The sequence below is a fragment of the Dreissena polymorpha genome, chromosome 8 (genome assembly GCF_020536995.1).
Source record: "Dreissena polymorpha isolate Duluth1 chromosome 8, UMN_Dpol_1.0, whole genome shotgun sequence".
Classification (NCBI taxonomy): domain Eukaryota; kingdom Metazoa; phylum Mollusca; class Bivalvia; order Myida; family Dreissenidae; genus Dreissena; species Dreissena polymorpha.
This window is the reverse complement of record NC_068362.1, coordinates 49,065,366-49,085,982: the sequence shown is the minus strand read 5'-3', so window position 1 is coordinate 49,085,982 and position 20,617 is coordinate 49,065,366. Positions and strand designations below refer to the sequence as shown.

General features: G+C 36.2%; 1 protein-coding gene across 1 annotated transcript in view; it reads left to right on the top strand.

Moving 5' to 3' along the window:
- Positions 1-12,991, top strand: part of LOC127840958 (uncharacterized) — a 60,180-nt gene extending 47,189 nt beyond the window's left edge. Inside the window, exon 17 of the mRNA XM_052369427.1 lies at positions 12,843-12,991. Within this exon, the coding sequence (XP_052225387.1) occupies positions 12,843-12,891 (49 nt within the window). The 3' untranslated portion in view covers positions 12,892-12,991. The remainder of the gene's footprint in view (positions 1-12,842) is intronic.
- Positions 12,992-20,617: the final 7,626 nt, after the last annotated feature.

Below are 20,617 nucleotides of genomic sequence, written 5' to 3'. Positions count from 1 at the left end.
ATGTACAAATTTTTGATTTTTGACACCATATACAAATTCAAAATATACAATAAGATAATTGATGAAAATAAATAAAAAATAAATCTTCGAGCAATACTTTTTACTCACGAATTAGGTAGTCATAAAGACAGCCCTGTTGACCCGTACTTTGTTGTTTATGCATTACTTGTTACCCAAGCAGTTAACACGGTGTCAACAACTCTGACCTAAACATAGGTATAAAGCACTAATGCGCTTTTTCAGCGTAGCTGTTTTACCCAGCTTTTCACCTTAAATGACTTTTACATAACGCCAGCAGACACGCGTGAATATATTCGAATATTTCATAGGCTGATTCGAGATAAAAACCTCTGAACTTTGGCTACATCACCGTGTCTGTGCTCAGCGCAAAGGATGTAGCACTGTTCAGTGTACGGAATTCCGGACTAATCTCTGTATGTTCAAACGACACAAATTGTGGCCCAGTTACAATTTCGCGTTAAAACCCATCTCGAAGAATTTCAGAGTCAGTACTCGTTCACTATTTAAAAATCGTCCGGGGAATATATAATTGACTATCGATAAACACAGTTTTGCTTTCAAGATGAGAAAACAAACATTACCGAAATAGAATAGTGTCACGATAAGAGGAAAACGGGAAAATCGTTTAATTATCCAACCACTATGTTTGCCGTACTCGGTCAGCACATCTGGAAATCGTACCTGAGCGCCTTGATAGGCTGCCCTTATTTACAAGTTTGCAATTTTGAATTCAATTTTGTATCGAAAAGCATTGTTCTAATATGTGCCATTTACAATTTGCAATGAGATTTTTAATGACCCTCGTCATGCGAGTCATGCGAAAATGGGTCGTATTCCATATGCGCCCATCATTTATATAGCCCATTCAGCCTGCGCATCTCTCAGTCTGGTCAGGAAATACATAATGAGACCATAACACATTGAGAGATTTTATAGCAAACAGCATCGCCTCTGACCAGACTGCGCAAATGCACATGTTATGTTTAAGATACGCTGGCCTTAACGCATAAGACCCATTTTCGCATGACGCGGCTATGAAAGTGTGAGTTAAATGAGTCGAAAGAAAACTGCGTGTTAATCAAATATTAGCATACGATATATTTCGATAGTGAAGAAATATATTCATAATAAGGCATTTGAGAACACATATGATTTGCACTCCCGTAGTATAATTTTTATCTACCGGTACTTACACAAATTTGTGGTTTGACAATGATAACACATATTTCATGCGGTGAATATGCGACTTACAAGCGAAAAAAACCCACGATAGTTAAACTTTTGTTTTCAGTTTATTTATTTAGAAAAGTAAATTGCAAACTTTATTTCAAAGTCAGCATTTACGCCGACTACCTTTTTAAAAGATATTTCTTCTATAACCGGTTTAAACCCCCAATGCTTTGCATTGACCGTTCCAAGGCAGTGACCCAAGCTTTATTCATATTTTGTGTTTATGTTGGTTTGTATTCTGCTGTATTGTGCTGTTTGTACTGTTTGGGCAATCAGTCACTTGCCTTAAATAAAGGACCAACTAATTGTTTTTAATGAAAATTCAATACTGCTCCAGCAGCTGGAGTTTCACTTCTTTATATTGCATTGCACAACAGTTTGATGTGTGCTGCGTGGATGCAGTAGCGTGTATCCCCGTACATATCTTCGATGTTGTTATATTTTCAGCCTTCAGAGGCTGGTAGCGGTATTGTGTTTTTATTATTTTTTAAGAAACGTTGTTTAAGACCTTTCTTATACTTAGATTCTTATACATTCTCTGTACTTATAAAGTAAACATGTATGTTCATCATTTGAGAGTTCTGCAGGTTATACTGAATTTTTACAGACCATTATCTGACAAGCTGCCTCTTACTCTTTTATGTATGTTGACTTGGCAATGTGTATTAATGTGATTATAAGATTGGTGGTTTCGCCAAATAAATAACCTATGGACAGATTGATTACAAAAAACCCGAAAGTTGTTCTCTCACCATTGAGAATTCCGATTACACGTAGTATTCATTTGCCGTTAAATTATAGACAATTACTTTTTTCTAAACCTACAGTCAAATTAAGTTTACTTCGAACATCTTTCATTGGAGGTACAATGCGGCTGGGTTCTAGTTCGCAGCGTAATTTAGCTCCGTGTAATCGGTATCCTACAATAAATAAGTGCAACTCCAGGAAGTGTTTATGTTGCAAGTTTTTAAATATGTCCTCTTTATTCTTTCATCGGTTAATAACCGCAAATTTTCAGTTAATATTAAATCCGAAGTCTCATGAAATTCTATGCATGTGGTTTATGTTATTACTTGAAATGTACCCTGTTGTGGTGCGCAATACGTTGGGCAGACGGGTAGATCACTTAAAACACGTTTTAGGGAACATTTTTTTTTAATTAAAAATAACAATAAATTTTATAACTTCATTTACCAGCACTTTAATAAAACGGGTCATAGCGTAACAAATATTTCAATTCAACCTGTGGAGCAACTTATTTTAAATAAAAGTACTTCAAATCAGTGCCAATTAAAAGCAAGGTGCATGTCAGAATTTGAATGGATTAAACGTTTGCAATCAGCTACCCACTTGGATTAAATGATAATATTCTAAATGTTGGAACAATTTCTAAAAATAAATCGATTAATTCATTTTCTCTGTTTAGTAAACGTCTAAGAAATAAACGTTCACATGGCATTAGGAAAAATGGTAACTTAAGGCGTAAATTTAAACGTCTGCTTTCTTTAAATGATTGCTACACATTATTACAAAATGGGGGTAACCATGAATTATTAAGTGCACTTTGCTCTCTTTCTGTTTCTTCGTTGGTGCATATTGATAAGGAATGTAAACTTATTTTACTTCAATCTGACCCTCTATATGAATGTGCTTGTATTATTGAATCTTTCACTGACTACTATCTTAAACCTTTTATTGAAAATGTACTTAACAAAACTAGAAATCGTATCAAAATTGATTTTTGTAACAAAGGTCTTGATTTAATTGACCTTCCTAAAATATTCAATGATAAAAATGTACGTCGGTTGATTCCCCCTTATTTCCGCAATACTGAATCACCACTTATTTGCTACAAATATAGCTAACCTGTAAGAAGTATCGTTTTTAATTATAATTCTATTTCCACAGATATAAATGTAATAAGAAATTGTCCTACATTATATGACTGTACTAGTTCTAAATATATATATGGTCCAGTTGGACATGTTATTACCTTAATTTCATTCAAAATAAAAACCTTAGAAATTTACTACGCAGAGGCCCTAAGTACAGACTGCCTATTCCTGTTGATTTTGATGACTGCATTAAGAATATCGTAACATCCTTACATGATTATTGCACTAAATGGTGCAGGAAGGAAAATGCTGAAATAACTGCACTCAATGATTGGAAAACAAAAATATTTAGTATGGCCATGAATAAAATATGTTTTTATGATACACATCCTTTGGCCCTACCACATTCACCTAAATTTAATAAACAAAATCTCTGTAAATTACTTGAAGACTTAAAATCTAAATTCGTCTTAGTTCCTGCTGATAAGGCTGCTAATAATGTTAAAATAATATGACGAGTGTTTTATGTTCAAACTATTTCACAAGAACTTTTACAAACTACATCATATTGTGAGTACAATAAGCAACCTAATGAAATTATTACCGACCATATTGCCCAATGCATAAAGTTAAATGTAATAGTCAATATTACTGACAAGAAATTGCCATCACTTTACTGGATACCTAAATTACATAAGACGCCATTTAAAAGTCGTTTTATCGCTAATTCAGTGTCTTGTACCACCAAACAATTATCAATGTATCTTACATCTGCATTGAGTGCTATTAGATATCATATAGCTAAATTTTGTAATAAAGTTCATGATAATAGTAATATTAACCTATTTTGGTCAATAAAAAACACCTTAGAAGTTATTGATAAAATTGAAAATAAAAAATATAAGGTGTCACAGGTAAGTACTTATGATTTTTCTACACTATATACTACGCTTCCTCACGCTTTAATAAAATCCAAACTTGTTTCTTTGATTGAAAAAACTTTTGCTAGAGAGAAGTGTTTGTATCTAGCTTTAAACACTAAAACAGCTTTTTTACTAATCAGATATTAGATAATTACATCATTTGGACTGGTCTTGACTTTTGTGCAGCACTTACTTTTCTTTTGGATAACTTGTTTGTTGAATTTAATGGTAAAATATTTAAACAAATTATTGGCGTTCCTATGGGTACTAATTGTGCGCCACTTATAGCTGACCTTTTTTATATTGTTATGAAAGCGAATTTATGTTAGAATTATCTAAAACTAAGCAAGTAGATTTGATTAATTGTTTTAACCTTACTAGTAGGTACATTGATGACATACTTAATTTAGATAATCCATTATTTGAACAATATATTCACAAAATCTACCCAAAAGAACTAGTCTTAAATAGATCGTGTATATCCAATACAGACGCTGCGTATTTAGACTTACACTTAACTATTAATAATAATTTGATCAAAACTAGTTTATACGACAAACGGGACGAATTTAACTTTGAAATTGTGAATTTTCCGTTTCTAGATGGCAACATCCCTAAAGGACCTTCCTATGGTATTTATATTTCGCAGTTGGTACGTTATGCCAGAGCATGTTCGTGTATTAAAGATTTTAATGATCGTAATCTAATATTAACTAAAAAATTGCTAAAACAAGGCTTTTTGTATCATAACCTAAGAAATAAATTTGCTAGATTTTACTCTAAGTATGGTGATTTAATTTCAAAATATAATGTTTCTTTAAAATGGCATTTTAATAATGGAATCTCCCATCCATCATTTTACGGATATGTTTTGAAGCGTGTCCGCAAATTAAAATATGTTAAACCAAATGTTCATATTAAACTTTTCAATTTAATTAACTTGTTTTTATCAAAAGGATACGATGCTTATGTACTTAAAAACACGTGTTTGATGGTTTTCGATTCACTATATCTTTCTTCCCTTAAAATTTGGAATCATTAATGATATTATAGGCATTTTTCACTGTTGAACAAAATTGTGTCTTTGTGTCGTATGAACAAACTACATTTCGACTCAAATCGTTCATCAAATCATTTCTGTCGTCAGTTGTCAGAACACCTATATACTGTTTGATTCCAATAATGTCGCTTTAATGGAATTACTATTTTTATATATATTTGATTCTTAATATTTAATCAACTAAACTTGTTTTATTAGGGCATTTTTCACTGTTGAACAAAATTGTGTCTTTGTGTCGTATGAACAAATCTGCATGAATACTACTTTTGGACTCAATTGTACAACAAATCATTTCTGTCGTCAGTTGTCAAAACACCTATATACTGTTTGATTCCAATAATGTCGCTTTAATGGAATTACTATTTTTAAATAATTGATTCTTAATATTTAATCAACTAAACTTGTTTTATTAGTAATACAATTTTGCAGTAGCCCCCCATTAATAGTTTTATTATTACTTTACAGTACCGCCCCTGGATTTTTTTCACGTCATTGTGTCTTCGCCTGTCAATTACGTCATAACTCTTTCTCTGTTCCTGGGTACATGTAAGCTACATGCATAGGTCATTGGGTTTATAACGTTCAATTTTATTTATATTTTCTCTCTGATAGGCGTTTCTTTTTTGATTTAATTATTATTAATTGAATTTTTAGCAGTCACATAAACAACCAAGCAATGTAATATGGAATTTTTACACCCATTATTGCTACTTCTTCCTGTATTTGCGCGATGATTATCTGAAATATTAACTCAATGACGCTATATTTTTAAATCTTTTTCTATAAAGAAGGAATGTAGTTGACACTTGTTTGTAGTTTCATTTTATCGTTCGTCAAAAAGTTGTAACTCTGTTGCTCTGGTATCTTCAATACCATTGAGTAATTAAATTGTAATTAAATTGAATGCGTTTTAATTCCCTTTTATTATTGTTTGATTTGAGTTACAATGCTATGACGTTAAATTTTATTTACACTTAAATGTATTGTGAATATTGTTGGGCCAAGTGTGAGGTTGTGCGCTCTATAACCGGTTTAAACCCCCAATGCTTTGCATTGACCGTTCCAAGGCGGTGACCCCAACTTTATTCATATTTTGTGTTTATGTTGGTTTGTATTGTGCTGTATTGTGCTGTTTTGTACTGTTTGGGCAATCGGTCACTTGCCTTAAATAAAGGACCACCTAATTGTTTTTAATGAAAATTCAATACTGCTCCAGCAGCTGGAGTTTCACTTCTTTATATTGTATATTTAGTTGTTTTTTAATATTCGGTTTTAGCGATTATAAAGCAATTTTTAGGTTGTCTATAGTATACCTGTAGTAATTGGTGAACTCATGTTCAACGTTTTATAAATTGAGAACTGTGAATATAAACAAGCTTACCCTTCTACTATTGCATTGTTAGCACCCGTAAATACAATAGATCGCCGCTATCTGTTGAGAACAAAAGAACGTTACCCCGCTGTAGAATCATGAACAAGATAACGAAACAGATAATTCTTGTTATATTTAATAGTTTTTATATTCGATTTAAGCGATTATGAAGCATTTTTGTTGTTGTCTATCGTATCCCTGAAGTTATTGTTGAACTCATGTTCAACGTTTTATAAATTGAGAATATAAACAAGCGTAACCTTATACAATTGCGTTGTTTTCCCGAATCTATTAATAGCCTTAGATTTTGAATGACCTGTACTGCGTCATTAAGACGCAACGGATAGTGGACTATTTTAATCATTCATAATAATTTCTTACGCAACACGTATAATACAAACATTGTTTATTGATTCTCTTCTATATAAGCTCCGTTAAAAAATATTCCATTTTGCACGATATCCACATAATATTTCCATTTGTGAATGAATATAGTTGGAGAACTCAAACCTCTTGCATAAATTATACAACTCTTACTCACGCGGATACGGCAGGTGTGGCGGGTAGTAGGCTTTCCGTAGATAAGCCGAACTGACTTGAATTGCTCAATAACAACATTAGCTGTTCGCTACGCGAACAACTAAAAATCCTACCTGATTTGGTAGGATTTTATTTAATTTTTGTGGTTTTAGTATTATATTATGAAAAAGTAGTATCATTTTATTTTATATTTTGAAAATAATGTTTAAGTTTAGGTATATAATAACAAAATTAATTACTTAAATGTGAAAAAAAGTCAAAATAACAACTGTAAAATTAATGTACCACGTGGCTTGGCTATCATGACGTGGTTGCTTATGAAGGCAGGGATTTGATCCAGCTATGCTGGTTCCAGTTAAATATCTGCGCGGAGGTTGATCGATAAATGTCTTTTTGTACAGATTTATTATTTCGTTGCGTTTACGTTGTACTCATCGCTACAAACAAAATGTGCTTGTTTTTACAGACAAAGACATGCAAATAAAAAAGTGCAGATCCGAACTTGTATTACGATTATTAAAGAGATCTTTTAACGCTTTGGTAAATTGACAAAATTGAAAAAAGTTGTTTCAGATTCGTAAGTTTTCGTTTTAGTTATGATATTTGTGAGGAAACAGTAATGCTGAACATTAACCATGCTCTAATATAGCCATTATATGCATCTTTTGACGATTTTAAAACCTAAAAATTATAAAGCGTTGCAATGCGAAACGATTGAATAATTTGGAGAGTTCTGTTTTTGTCGTTAAATTTTGTGAAACTACGAAGATTGCTTATATAATGTATAAAATACGAAACGAATGTGTACTCGGCGGAATAGCTCAGTAGGCTAAAGCGTTTTTACTTCAGGACTCTGGCAGGACTCAAGGGGTCACTGGTTCGAAACCTGCTCCGGGCAATGTTCTTTTCCTTTTTTAAAATTTTTTCTTGATTTTTTACTGGAGCTTTTACGATCCAATGTTTACATTTATCAATATAAAGCATTTAATGAATAAGTTAAAAAAAATGCCAAAATCTGTGAAAAGGCCCCTTTAAAGAGCAAAGTATCGAAGCTCCGAAATGTTTTAACGTTGTTCTCATCACTGCAAACACAATAAACGTGTTTTACGTTCACATACAAGCACCTAAAAGTGCAGATCTGCAGTTTTTATTTAGATGCTAAAACAGTATACTATCGAGCTTTTTAAGCTGTTATTATGCTGAACTCATCACAACAAACAAAATAAATGTGTTTATACCGTCACAGAGATGCAAATACAAAAAAATATTTTTTTTATAAATAAGATGCTTAAACAGCAAAGTATCTAGCTTTTCGAGCTGTTCTACCCTTGTAATCATTACCACACACAAAATTAACGTGTTCTTACTGTCACAGAAAGGCAAATAAGAAAAAAACAATCAGTATATGTGCACAGTACTCAATTCATCCATTAGTATATACATACAGTTGCCGGTGTACACAACAGGGTATATATACAGTTGCCAGTGTAACCATCAGTCTACGTACACAGTTTCAAGCGTACCCATCAGTATATGCATCCAGTTTATAGTGTACACATCAGTATACGTATACAATTGCCAGTGTACCCATCAGTATATGCATCCAGATTATAGTGTACACATCAGTATACGTATACAGTTGTTAGTGTACCCATCAAGATACGTATACAGTTGCCAGTGTACTAATCAGTATATGCATCCATTTTATAGTGTACACATCAGTATACGTATACAGTTGCAAGTGTACCCATCAGTATATGCTTCGAGATTATGGTGTACACACCAGTATACGTATACAGTTGCAAGTGTACCAATCAGTATATGCATCCAGATAATAGTGTACACATCAGTATACGTATACAGTTGCCAGTGTACCCATCAGTATATGCATCGAGTTTATAGTGTAAACATCTGTATACGCATACAGTTGCAAGTGTACCCATCAGTATATGCATCGAGTTTATAGTGTAAACATCTGTATACGTATACAGTTGCAAGTGTACCCATCAGACTATGCATCCAAATTATAGTGTACACATCAGTATACGTATACAGTCGTTAGTGTACCCATCAAGATACATATACAGTTGCCAGTGTACCTATCAGTATATGCATCGAGTTTATAGTGTACACATCAGTATACGTATAGAGTTGCAAGTGTACCTATCAAGATATGTATACATTGGCCTGTGTACCCATCAGTATATGCATCCAGTTTATAGTGTACACATCAGTATACGCATACAGTTGCAAGTGTACCCATCAGTATATGCCTCGAGTTTATAGTGTACACATCAGTATACGTATACAGTTGCCAGTGTACCCATCAGTATATGCATCCAGTTTATAGTGTACATATCAGTATACGTATACAAATGCTTGTGTATCCATCAAGATACTTAAACAGTCGCAGGTGTAACCATCAAGATACGTATACAGTTGCCAATGTACCCATCAGTATATGCATCCAGTGTATAGTGTACACATCAGTATTGGTATACATTTGCTAGTGTACCCATCAAGATACGTATACAGTTCCCAGGTACCTATCAGTATATGCATCCAGTTTACAGTGTACACAATAGTATACGTATACAGTTGCCATTGTAATCATCAGTAAAAGTACACAGTTCCAAGCGTACCCATCAGTATATGCATCTCGTTTATAGTTTACACATCAGTATGCGTATATAGTTGCTAGTGTAACCATCAGTATACGTATACAGTTCCCAGCGTACCCATCAGTATATGCATCCAGTTTATAGTGTACCCATCAATATACGTATACAGTTTCCAGTGTACCGATCAATATATGCATCCAGATAATAGTGTACAAATCAGTATACGTATACAGTTGCTAGTGTACCCATCAAGATACTTAAGCATTTGCTAGTTTACAAATCAGTATACGTATACAGTTGCTAGTGTACCCATCAATATACTTAAACAGTTGCTAGTGTACCCATCAAGATACGTATACAGTTGCCAGTGTAACCATCAGTAAAAGTACACAGTTCCCAGCGTACCCATCAGTTTATACATCGAGTTTATAGTGTACACATCAGTATACGTATAAAGTTACCAGTGTACCCATCAGTATATGCATCCAGTTAATAGTGTACACATCAGTATACGTATAAAGTTACCAGTGTACCCATCAGTATATGCATCCAGTTTATAGTGTACACATCAGTATACGTATACAGTTGCTAGTGTACCCATCAAGATACGTATACAGTTGCCAGTGTAATAATCAAGATAATGTATACAGTTATCAGTGTACCCATCAGTATATGCATCCAGTTTATAGTGTACACATCAGTATTCGTATACAGTTGCTAGTGTACCCATCAATATATGCATCCAGTTTATTGTGTACACATCAGTATACGTATACAGTTGTTAGTGTAACCATCAAGATACGTATAAAGTTACCAGTGTACTCATCAGTATATGCATCCAGTTTATAGTGTACACATCAGTATACGTATACAGTTGCTAGTGTACCCATCAAGATACGTATACAGTTGCCAGTGTAACCATCAAGATACGTATACAGTTATCAGTGTACCCATCAGTATATGCATCCTGTTTATAGTGTACACATCAGTATTCGTATACAGTTGCTAGTGTACCCATCAGTATATGCATCCAGTTTATAGTGTACAAATCAGTATACGCATACGGTTGCTTGTGTAGCCATCAAGATACGTATACAGTTCCCAGCGTACTCATCAGTATATACATCCAGTTTAGTATACACATTAGTATACGTATACAGTTACTAGTGTACCCATCAAGATACGTATACAGTTGCCAGTGTACCCATCAGTATATGCATCGAGTTTATAGTGTAAACATCAGTATACGTATACAGTTGCTAGTGTACCCATCAAGATACGTATACAGTTGCCAGTGTACCCATCAGTATATGCATCGAGTTTATAGTGTAAACATCAGAATACATTTACAGTTACAAGTGTACCCATCAGTATATGCATCCAGTTTATAGTGTACACATCAGTATACGTATACAGTTGCTTGTGTACCCATCAAAATACGTATACAGTTACCAGTGTACTAATCAGTATATGCATCGATTTTATAGTCTACTCATCAGTATACATATACAGTTGCCAGTGTATAAATCAGTATACGTATACCATTTCCCATGTTTCCATCAGAGTATGTATACAGTTTCCAGTGTACTAATCAGTATATGTATACAGTTCCCAGCGTACTAATCAGTATATGTAGAGGTTTACAGTTCCCAGTGTACTAATCAGTATATGTACATGTATACAGTTCCAATTGTACTTATCAGTACATGTATACAGTTCCCATTGTACTTATCAGTATACGTATACCGTTCCCAGTGTACTCATTAGTATATGTACAGGTTTACAGTTTCCAGTGTACTTATCAGTATATGTATACAGTTCCAAGTGTACTAATCATAGGTAAGGTCGCATTTGAGATCGTTTCATATATCTTTCATATATCTTTATCCGGGATGCCTGAGTATTTATTTACAACCACAACTACATTTGAAGATTATGTATTATCATACATAGGTTGAACGTTAATACATCGAAATCGCAAATGAATGTATTGTTCGTTAAATGTTTAATGTTCCTCAACTACTAGTAGGTGAAAGATGGGAACTATTTGGGGATCATTTTCCTGTTCAAATAGTCGACATTTTTCAGTCAGTCCTGAAATGTGTCCATTTTCTTACTTCCCAACTCATAGAATGATTTCCAAATCAGTCGACCTTGTAAACGTTTATTCCACGATGTTTCGCGTTCATTAATAATAAAGCTAAGAAAACGGTCTTTCTTTGAGATTAAATGTCAAAATAGAGCAACTGATTTGCAAATAGTGCTTTTCTCAAACTTCTTACGTTGTAATGCCTTCTAACTCTTTAACCTCAATGTACAATAGGCAGTATGTCGCGCGAAAGAAGCAAACGGACACAACACTGCGAGGTTCCTACTCATTGCATGTCTCGGTGGATGTCAATGCTCCTTCATAGTATTAGGCCCATGTCATAACAATGTGACGCGTGCATGCCGCATATTTATAAGAAAAGGCCGAGACAACAGTTCAAAGTCATAAAATTAATCAACAAAGTACGTTCCTTGCTTTAACTTCTCAATTATTTCTAGGATTTTACTATTACTTTGAATTATTATTGCATACTATAATTTGTAACAGTTAGTTATACAAGTCAAATGCGTTTATCAGTCAACGGTCAATTTACTTGATATTAAAAACTAAAATATTTGTTAATAAGTGTTGCTCATATTTTCGTTTTGTTTTGCAAGCACAATTGTCCCTTTTCCTCGTAATCAGGTCTTGTGTAAGTCGAACTATTGTAAAGTCTTTAAGCTCTACTTTTGTCAGAGAGGAACAAATACCAGATATTGTTAAAACGAGTGTAGATATAATTTATTTAATACAACGAATACGCCTTGTACATGGTATATAGCGCCTTCTGTGATTGTTTTCCCCTACCGGTTTCACCGGAGGGGACTTATGGTTTGTGCGTCTGTAAGTCTGTCTGTTACACTTTTCTGGATCCTGCGATAACTTTTAAAGTTCTTCATATTTTCTTATGGAACTTGAAACATGGTCATATGGCAATATGGAGATTATGCAAGTCTTTTCATTTTGTTCCTACGTCAAGAATTCTGGTTGCTATGGAAACAAATATATAAAAAAATCTGACAATGGTGGAGACGGTAGGAGACATATATTGCTTGGCAATAGTCTTGTTTTAATTAGTATTGCACTTTTTAGGACAGTGACCAGCGTTTTATAATATAAATTATTTTTATACATTATTTATCCAATAACAGGCACTATGTCAGCGGCGGCACGGCATCGAGTGGGTATTACATGCCCTAGGGTGTGTGGCAAGCGCCCTGCAAACACGAGAACATCGCGAGGAATGAACTGTACTTCGCGTACGTACCAGATATCCACAGATACATTCAGGTAAGAATGAACTGTATTTCGCGTACCAACCAGATATCCACAGATACATTCAGGTAAGAATGAACTGAACTTCGCGTACGTACCAGATATCACATATACATTCAGGTAAGAACTGTACTTCGCGTACGTACAAGATATCCACATATACATTCAGGTAAGAACATCGCGAGGAATAAACTGTACTTCGCATACGTACCAGATATCCACAGATACATTCGATAAGAATATCGAGAGGAATGAACTGTACTTTGGGTACGTACCAGATATCCACAGATACATTCAGGTAAGAATATCGCGAGGAATGAACTGTACTTCATGTACGTACCAGATATCCACCGATACATCAGGTAAGATGAACGCGAGGAATGAACTGTACTTCGGGTACGTACCAGATATCCACAGATTCATTCAGGTAAGAATGTACTGTACTTCGCGTACGTACCAGATATTCACAGATACGTTCAGGTAAGAATGAACTGTACTTCACATACGCACCAGATATCCACAGATACATTCAGGTAAGAATGAACTGTACTTCGCGTAGGTACCAGAGATCCACAGATACATTCAGGTAAGAATGAACTGTACTTCGCGTACGTATTGATATCCAGATACATTCAGGTAAGAATGAACAGTTCTTCGCGTACGTACCAGATATCCACTGATACATTCAGGTAGGAATGAACTGTACTTCGCGTACGTACCCGATATCCACAGATACATTCAGGTAAGAATGAACTGTACTTCGCGTACGTACCAGATATCCACAGATACATTCAGGTAAGAATGAACTGTACTTCGCGTACGTACCAGATATCCACAGATACATTTAGGTAAGAATGAACTGTACTTCGCGTACGTACCAGATATCCACAGATACATTCAGGTAAGAGTGTTGTGGAAAGCATGCTTTCTTTTAAAAAAATGATTGTTTTGTGTATGTCGTAGGAACAATCCCTATTTGTTTGTTCAGAAGGACTTCGACAAACATACTTTTTGTCCACGTATGTATATTATAATGGGGTTATTCCCAAGGCTAGACACTGTTTTAAAATAAAAGGTTCAGTTTTCGGAAGAACTTTTCTGACTTAATAAACATCTTTTAGATAGCATATACATGTTAGGCCATGCAAATTTCGTTCTATGTTCGTTGCCAAAGTTTTTGTAGGTTTTGCATGAAATAATAATCACTTCGAGCAAAGGAGTTGTAAAATAAAAAAAAAAAACAAAGGGTGTACTTTAGTTATGTTTTTATACTATAGTCTAACACTAGTTCTATTCCCTAATAAACAACCTGTATTAAAATAGGTTCCCAGTACACTTATGTTATAGATCACTTGTAACAAGTTAACATACGGTAAAGCCTGTAGCCAATCAATGCATTCGATGTGCTTTTATTGACACATTGTTGTTTCCTGACTAGTTGACCGGCTTCGCTAAAATCTTGGGATGCTAAACATAGAATTGTATGTCCATATTTATAAAATTACGGACATAAAATCTCTTGAGAATGGTCTTTGAATGTAGAAGAACATACAAGTACGAAACCATTGGTCTATTTGCTATGGTAGATATGGTATCCGCCATGCTTCAGACGTCTTAGTTCACTTTTATCGAAATCCTTCATTGCAAAGTAAGATCACATCACGAGCTTGCATAAGGACATTTTTACGTTGACATGTATATTAATATACAGTCGTTTAGTTTACTTAATGTATGTCATTTCATTCGTATTTGAGCGTATGGCTTCATTTGATTGGCAACACGTTTAATAATTAAGGAAGCTGAACCAGAAATATTTGACAAACATAGATTGTTAAAAAAAAATACTGTCATCGGAGTTTGTCGGACTGCTCCCAAGATAGCGGTGCTTATAATCATATGCAGCGCATCACCAAGAATATGTGATGTTTTCAGTTGGCTCGCCGTTCGACGTTCGACATTAGTTCAACATTTAAATTACCGAATGTCGAGCTGGCTCGGCATTCCAGCTCGACATTCAGTTCGGCATTCGCATATAGTGTTGTATGCTTATTTTCGAATGTCGAGCTGGCTCGGCATTCAAGCTCGACATTCAGTTCGGCATTCGCATACAGTGTTGTATGCTTATTTTCGAATGTCGAGCTGGCTCGGCATTCCAGCTCGACATTCAGTTCGACATTCGGATATAATGTTGTACACTTTTTTTTGAATGTCGAGCTTGCTCGGCATTCCAGCTCGACATTCAGTTCGGCATTCGCAAATAGTGTTGTATGCTTATTTCCAATGTCGAGCTGGCTCGGCATTCCAGCTCGACATTCAGTTCGGCAATCGCATATAGTGGTGTATGCCTATTTTCGAATGTTGAGCTGGCTCGGCATTCCAGCTCGCCATTCAGTTCGACATTCGTATATAGTGTTGTACAATTTTTTTTTGAATGTCGAGCTGGCTCGGCATTCAAGCTCGACATTCAGTTCAACATTCGGATATAGTTTGTTACAATAATTTTGAATACGAGCTGGCTCGGCATTCCAGCTCGTCATTCAGTTCGACATTCGTATATAGTGTTGTAACATTTTTTTTTGAATGTCGAGCTGGCTCGGCATTCCAGCTCGACATTCAGTTCGGCGATCGCATATAGTTTTGTATGCTTATTTTCGAATGTCGAGCTGGCTCGGCATTCCAGCTCGACATTCAGTTCGGCATTCGCATATAGTGTTGTATGCTTATTTTCGAATGTCGAGCTGGCTCGGCATTCCAGTTCGTCATTCAGTTCGACATTCGGAGATAATGTTGTACAATAATTTTTGAATGACGAGCTGGCTCGGCATTCCAGCTCGACATTCAGTTCGACATTCGGAGAGAGAGTTTTACAATATTTTTGAATGACGAGCTGGCTCGGCATTCCAGCTCGACATTCAGTTCGACATTCGGATATAGTGTTGTACAATAATTTTTGAATGACGCGTTGGCTCGGCATTCCAGCTCGACATTCAGTTCGACATTCGGAGAAAGTGTTGTACATTTTTTTTTTAATTTCGAGCTTGCTCCGCATTCCAGCTCGACATTCAGTTCGGCATTCGCGAATAGGGTTGTATGCTTATTTTTTAATGTCTAGCTGGCTCGGCATTCCAACTCGACATTCAGTTCGACATTCGGATATAGTGTTGTACAATAATATTTGAATGTCGAGCTGGCTCGGCATTCCAGCTCGACATTCACTTCGGCATTCACAAATAGTGTTGTATGCTTATTTTCGAATGTCGAGCTGGCTCGGCATTCCAGCTCGACATTCAGTTCAGTTCGGCATTCGCACATAGTGTTGTATGCTTATTTTCGAATGTCGAGCTGGCTCGGCATTCCAGCTCGACATTCAGTTCGACATTCGGAGATAGTGTTGAACAATACTTTTGAATGACGAGCTGGTTCGGCATTCCAGCTCGACATTCAGTTCGACATTCGCATATAGTGTTGTACAATAATTTTTTAATGACGAGCTGGCTCGGCATTCCAGCTCGACATTCAGTTCGACAATCGTATATAGTGTTGGACAATAATTTTTGAATGACGAGCTGGCTCGGCATTCCAGCTCGACATTCAGTTCGACATTTGGAGATAATGTTGTACAATAATTTTTAATGACGAGCTGGCTCGGCATTCCAGTTCGACATTCAGTTCGACATTCGGAGAAAGTGTTGTACAATAATTTTGAATGTCGAGCTGGCTCGGCATTCCAGCTCGACATTCAGTTCGGCATTCGCATAGGTTTGTATGCTTTTTTTGAATGTCGAGCTGGCTCGGCATTCCAGCTCGACATTCAGTTCGACATTCGAATATAGTGTTGTACAATAATTTTTGAATGTCGAGCTTGCTCGGCATTCCAGCTCGACATTCAGTTCGGCATTCGCAAATAGTGTTGTTTGCTTATTTTCGAATGTCGAGCTGGCTCGGTATTCCAGCTCGACATTCAGTTCGGCATTCGCATATAGTGTTGTACAATAATTTTGAATGACGAGCTGGCTCGGCATTCCAGCTCGACATTCAGTTCGACATTTGGAGAAAGTGTTGTACAATATTTTTTGAATGACGAGCTGGCTCGGCATTCCAGCTCGACATTCAGTTCGGCATTCGCATATAGTGTTGTATGCATATTTTCGAATGTCGAGCTGGCTCGGCATTCCAGCTCGACATTCAGTTCGGCATTCGCATATAGTATTGTACTGTAATGTATTTCATGTATAACATGTAAATATCATCCGAATTCATTCCTCATCCGAATATCGGTGCACATTATTTTTGTTGTTCACATTTTGTCTATACAGTGCACTGCATTTAGCAAATAATGTTCTCCAAGATCTAATATATTTATATATTTGTATTTACCTTGTGTTTAGTCCATTATATGTGGTTTGTTGTGAGAATAATCCAACATATTCGAAATTCCTGCACTGTCAAAATCGTTGCAGCAATGTATATTGATGACGTCATACGTAGGAGTATGGTGGAGTGTTATTGCATGCATTTGACTTTAAAATAGGCTGTAAAATTATAATATTCACTCCTCTATTTGTATAAAAAGATGATATTTATTATAACTTGTAAACTCTTCATTTATATTAACTGTTAAAACATAATAGTTTGCAGGGAACTATTTGAGACGCTGAATGCGTAAGAATTTCTTAAGATTTCATGCTGCAGCATTTAATATTGTATTGTTATACATGCATATTTAAAGGTGTCTATTGTTTCAAGTCATCAAATATTGCCTTCTTTGATTTAGATGTGATATTTATGATGATTGTCGATTTATTATTATTAGAAGTATGTTCTTGTTTACATGTAACCGCATTACTTCCATACATGGTGCAGGATGCTGCAGGATTGTGATTGGCTGCAGCTGAATCTTTGGCTGCAGCCAAATCTGCAGCATCCGAAGGGTATAAAGGAGGTTCTCCGCACAGTTTTGGCAACAGTTGCTAACAACAAACATCACTGTTCGATCAATTGAAAACCCTTCCAAAAAGTAAGAAACAAACAGTAATACTTCATAAAACATTTTCATTTCGACGAATTAGAAGTAATAATCAGAATTTGTTTGTACATTAACTACTAACTACTGGTATTTAACTTAAACGAGCGTTTTTAGTATTTCATAAAATATCAGTACTATTTATGATATTGACAACCTTAAAGCAGAGCAACTGTTCACCAAACGTCCATCCTTTTTAAGTCAACTCTAACAGTCTAGAGATATATTGTTTTATATAATATTTAATGCTTGTCTGAAAAAAGATGCATTATGTAAAACGTTAAACGGTCTCCGTCTTCCTGCTAAGAGTTTGTTGCTGGACTCAAACTCAAACTACAATTGAGCGCATAGAGATGAGCAATTGTATCTTACATTTAAGGTAGCTTACAAATTGGTGTCAGAATATGGGGATCATTTTCTAAAGTGTTCCCCTTGAACAACACGCCTGGAAATAAAGAAACACTATTAATACAATAATAGTCTTTGTTATTTTATTTACGCTGTAAAGACAAAGTAATCTTCATAATGGCTTCTCCTGATCCCGACGTTTCCTTCGATGTCCCGTCGGAGATAAAAACCGTTGATGAATTATGTAGTGATGATCGAACCATAATGCGCATGAACATGGCGCACAGTCCCGACGACGACGCGACGATGCACCTCATGTTTCTTTGATGAATGCACTCAGTCCTGCGATGAGACGCTCGAGCTTTGATCGAACAAACAACAATCCACATGACTCACGCAACACGTCATTTAACCATGTTGACACTAATTACAATCATGACATTCCACCACCCATGCACCACACACTTATGAAACCGGACATGTATGACGGTAACAGTTCGTACGAACAATACGCCTCGCATTTCGAGGACTGTTCGGAATTATCTGGGTGGGACAATCGCACAAAAGTCTTGATGTGGCCGCCAGTTTGAGAGGCGCAGCCAGAAACTTCTACATGAGCCTCACAGACGACGAGCGCCGTAATTATTGTACGTTGACAACGCGTCTTTCCGAACGTTTCGGTAACGACAGCAAACATCAATGTATGTGGCTGAAATAAATTAGAAAACAGACGACGCTCGAAGGGCGAAAGCATAGCGTCACTTGCAGACGATTTGCGCCAGCTTTGTCAAAAAGCTTACTCTGATCTGGATCATCGCTCGCAAGAAAAACTAGCTCTGAATCAGCTTTACAAACTCGTTTTCTACCGAAATGAAAAGTCGCTGTATGGATCACAATTGTTTAACCATAAACGAGGCCGTCTCCGTAATTGAAAGGTACGAATCCTATGGGGACGCCTTTACAATCAAACATAAGGGCAGTTGATTAGATAAGTGTTCTGACATTGCATCCGTTATTATTAAGCGAATTGAAGCGCGCCTTGACAAATTGAAACGTCTGTTGTGCGTAACCACAGGTAAACAGCAAGAGTGAGAAATCTTGCTTCGGGTGTAACTCTCGTGATCACTTCTGGGCATCGTGTCCACAAAACGCAAATCGCGGACCGCGACGTTATAGGCGAATAGTACCCAAAGTGCAACCAATGACAGGCCGCTAACCTACAGCATCCAGTTAAGGGCAACCCATCTGGGGCCCTCGTTCAGGGAAACTTTTAAATGTGACTCTGAAGGCCGACAGTCAGCATTAGTACACAATAGGCCTACATCGTCAAGTAAAGCTAGCGAAATTCACACGGCGCGAACAGGTTCACAATTTAATAGGTTTGATAATGGTTTTTATGTTACATGTAACGTAGGTTCAAAACCCGTGAATTTCTTAATTGATTGGGAGCAACAACAACATCCCTTCTTTCTGATAAAATGTTTTCATCAATTGGCTCTGAACGTTCTTTTCAACTAAGATCGGCGCCAAATGTACTAAAAACAGTAAACGGGGAACCAATGACAGTGAACGGAAGTGTGGCTTGATCGTTGAAATGTGCGGCGAGCGCTTTGATATTTCATTCGTTGTATGTGCAATCGAGGCCGATGGTATCTTAGGCCAAGACTTCTTGAAACAGCATGTTGATTGTATCAATATAAGAGGTCGGTTTGGTGATCGGTAATAATGCGGTTCCACTGTGGACTGGCGGTGCAGCCAATCAAGTGTGTAGGTGGAAAGCATGCAAACCATTTCTGTGCCAGCTCATACAAGAATGTCTATCCCCGTCAAAATCCCCATGAAAGAACATTTAGCTGAACTGGTTATGTAGAGCTTCATTGATCTTATGGCAAAGTCTGAAGTCGCTGTTATCGGTGGTATTGTTGATACATCTTCTAACACGCTGAATATGCATTTACTTAACTATGGGAATTCTGATGTTAAATCCACAAGCATACAACTTTGGGTTTTTGGAATCTTACTTTGAGCATGATTGTCTGTTTGAGCGCATTGCGTCTGTACAGAAACTCAGTGATATTGTTTCTCTCCCTGACCATCTTACTGACTTGTATGAACGGAGTTCACACAACTGTCTGATTCTGAGAAACAAGGTCTTTAGAAACCTCTTGTAAATACCACACTACATTTTCAAAAAGACTCTGGCGACATGGGCATACAAATCTTGTCCAGCACAGCATTAACACCAAGATGTGCACCATTCGTCAGCCACCAAGACGTCTG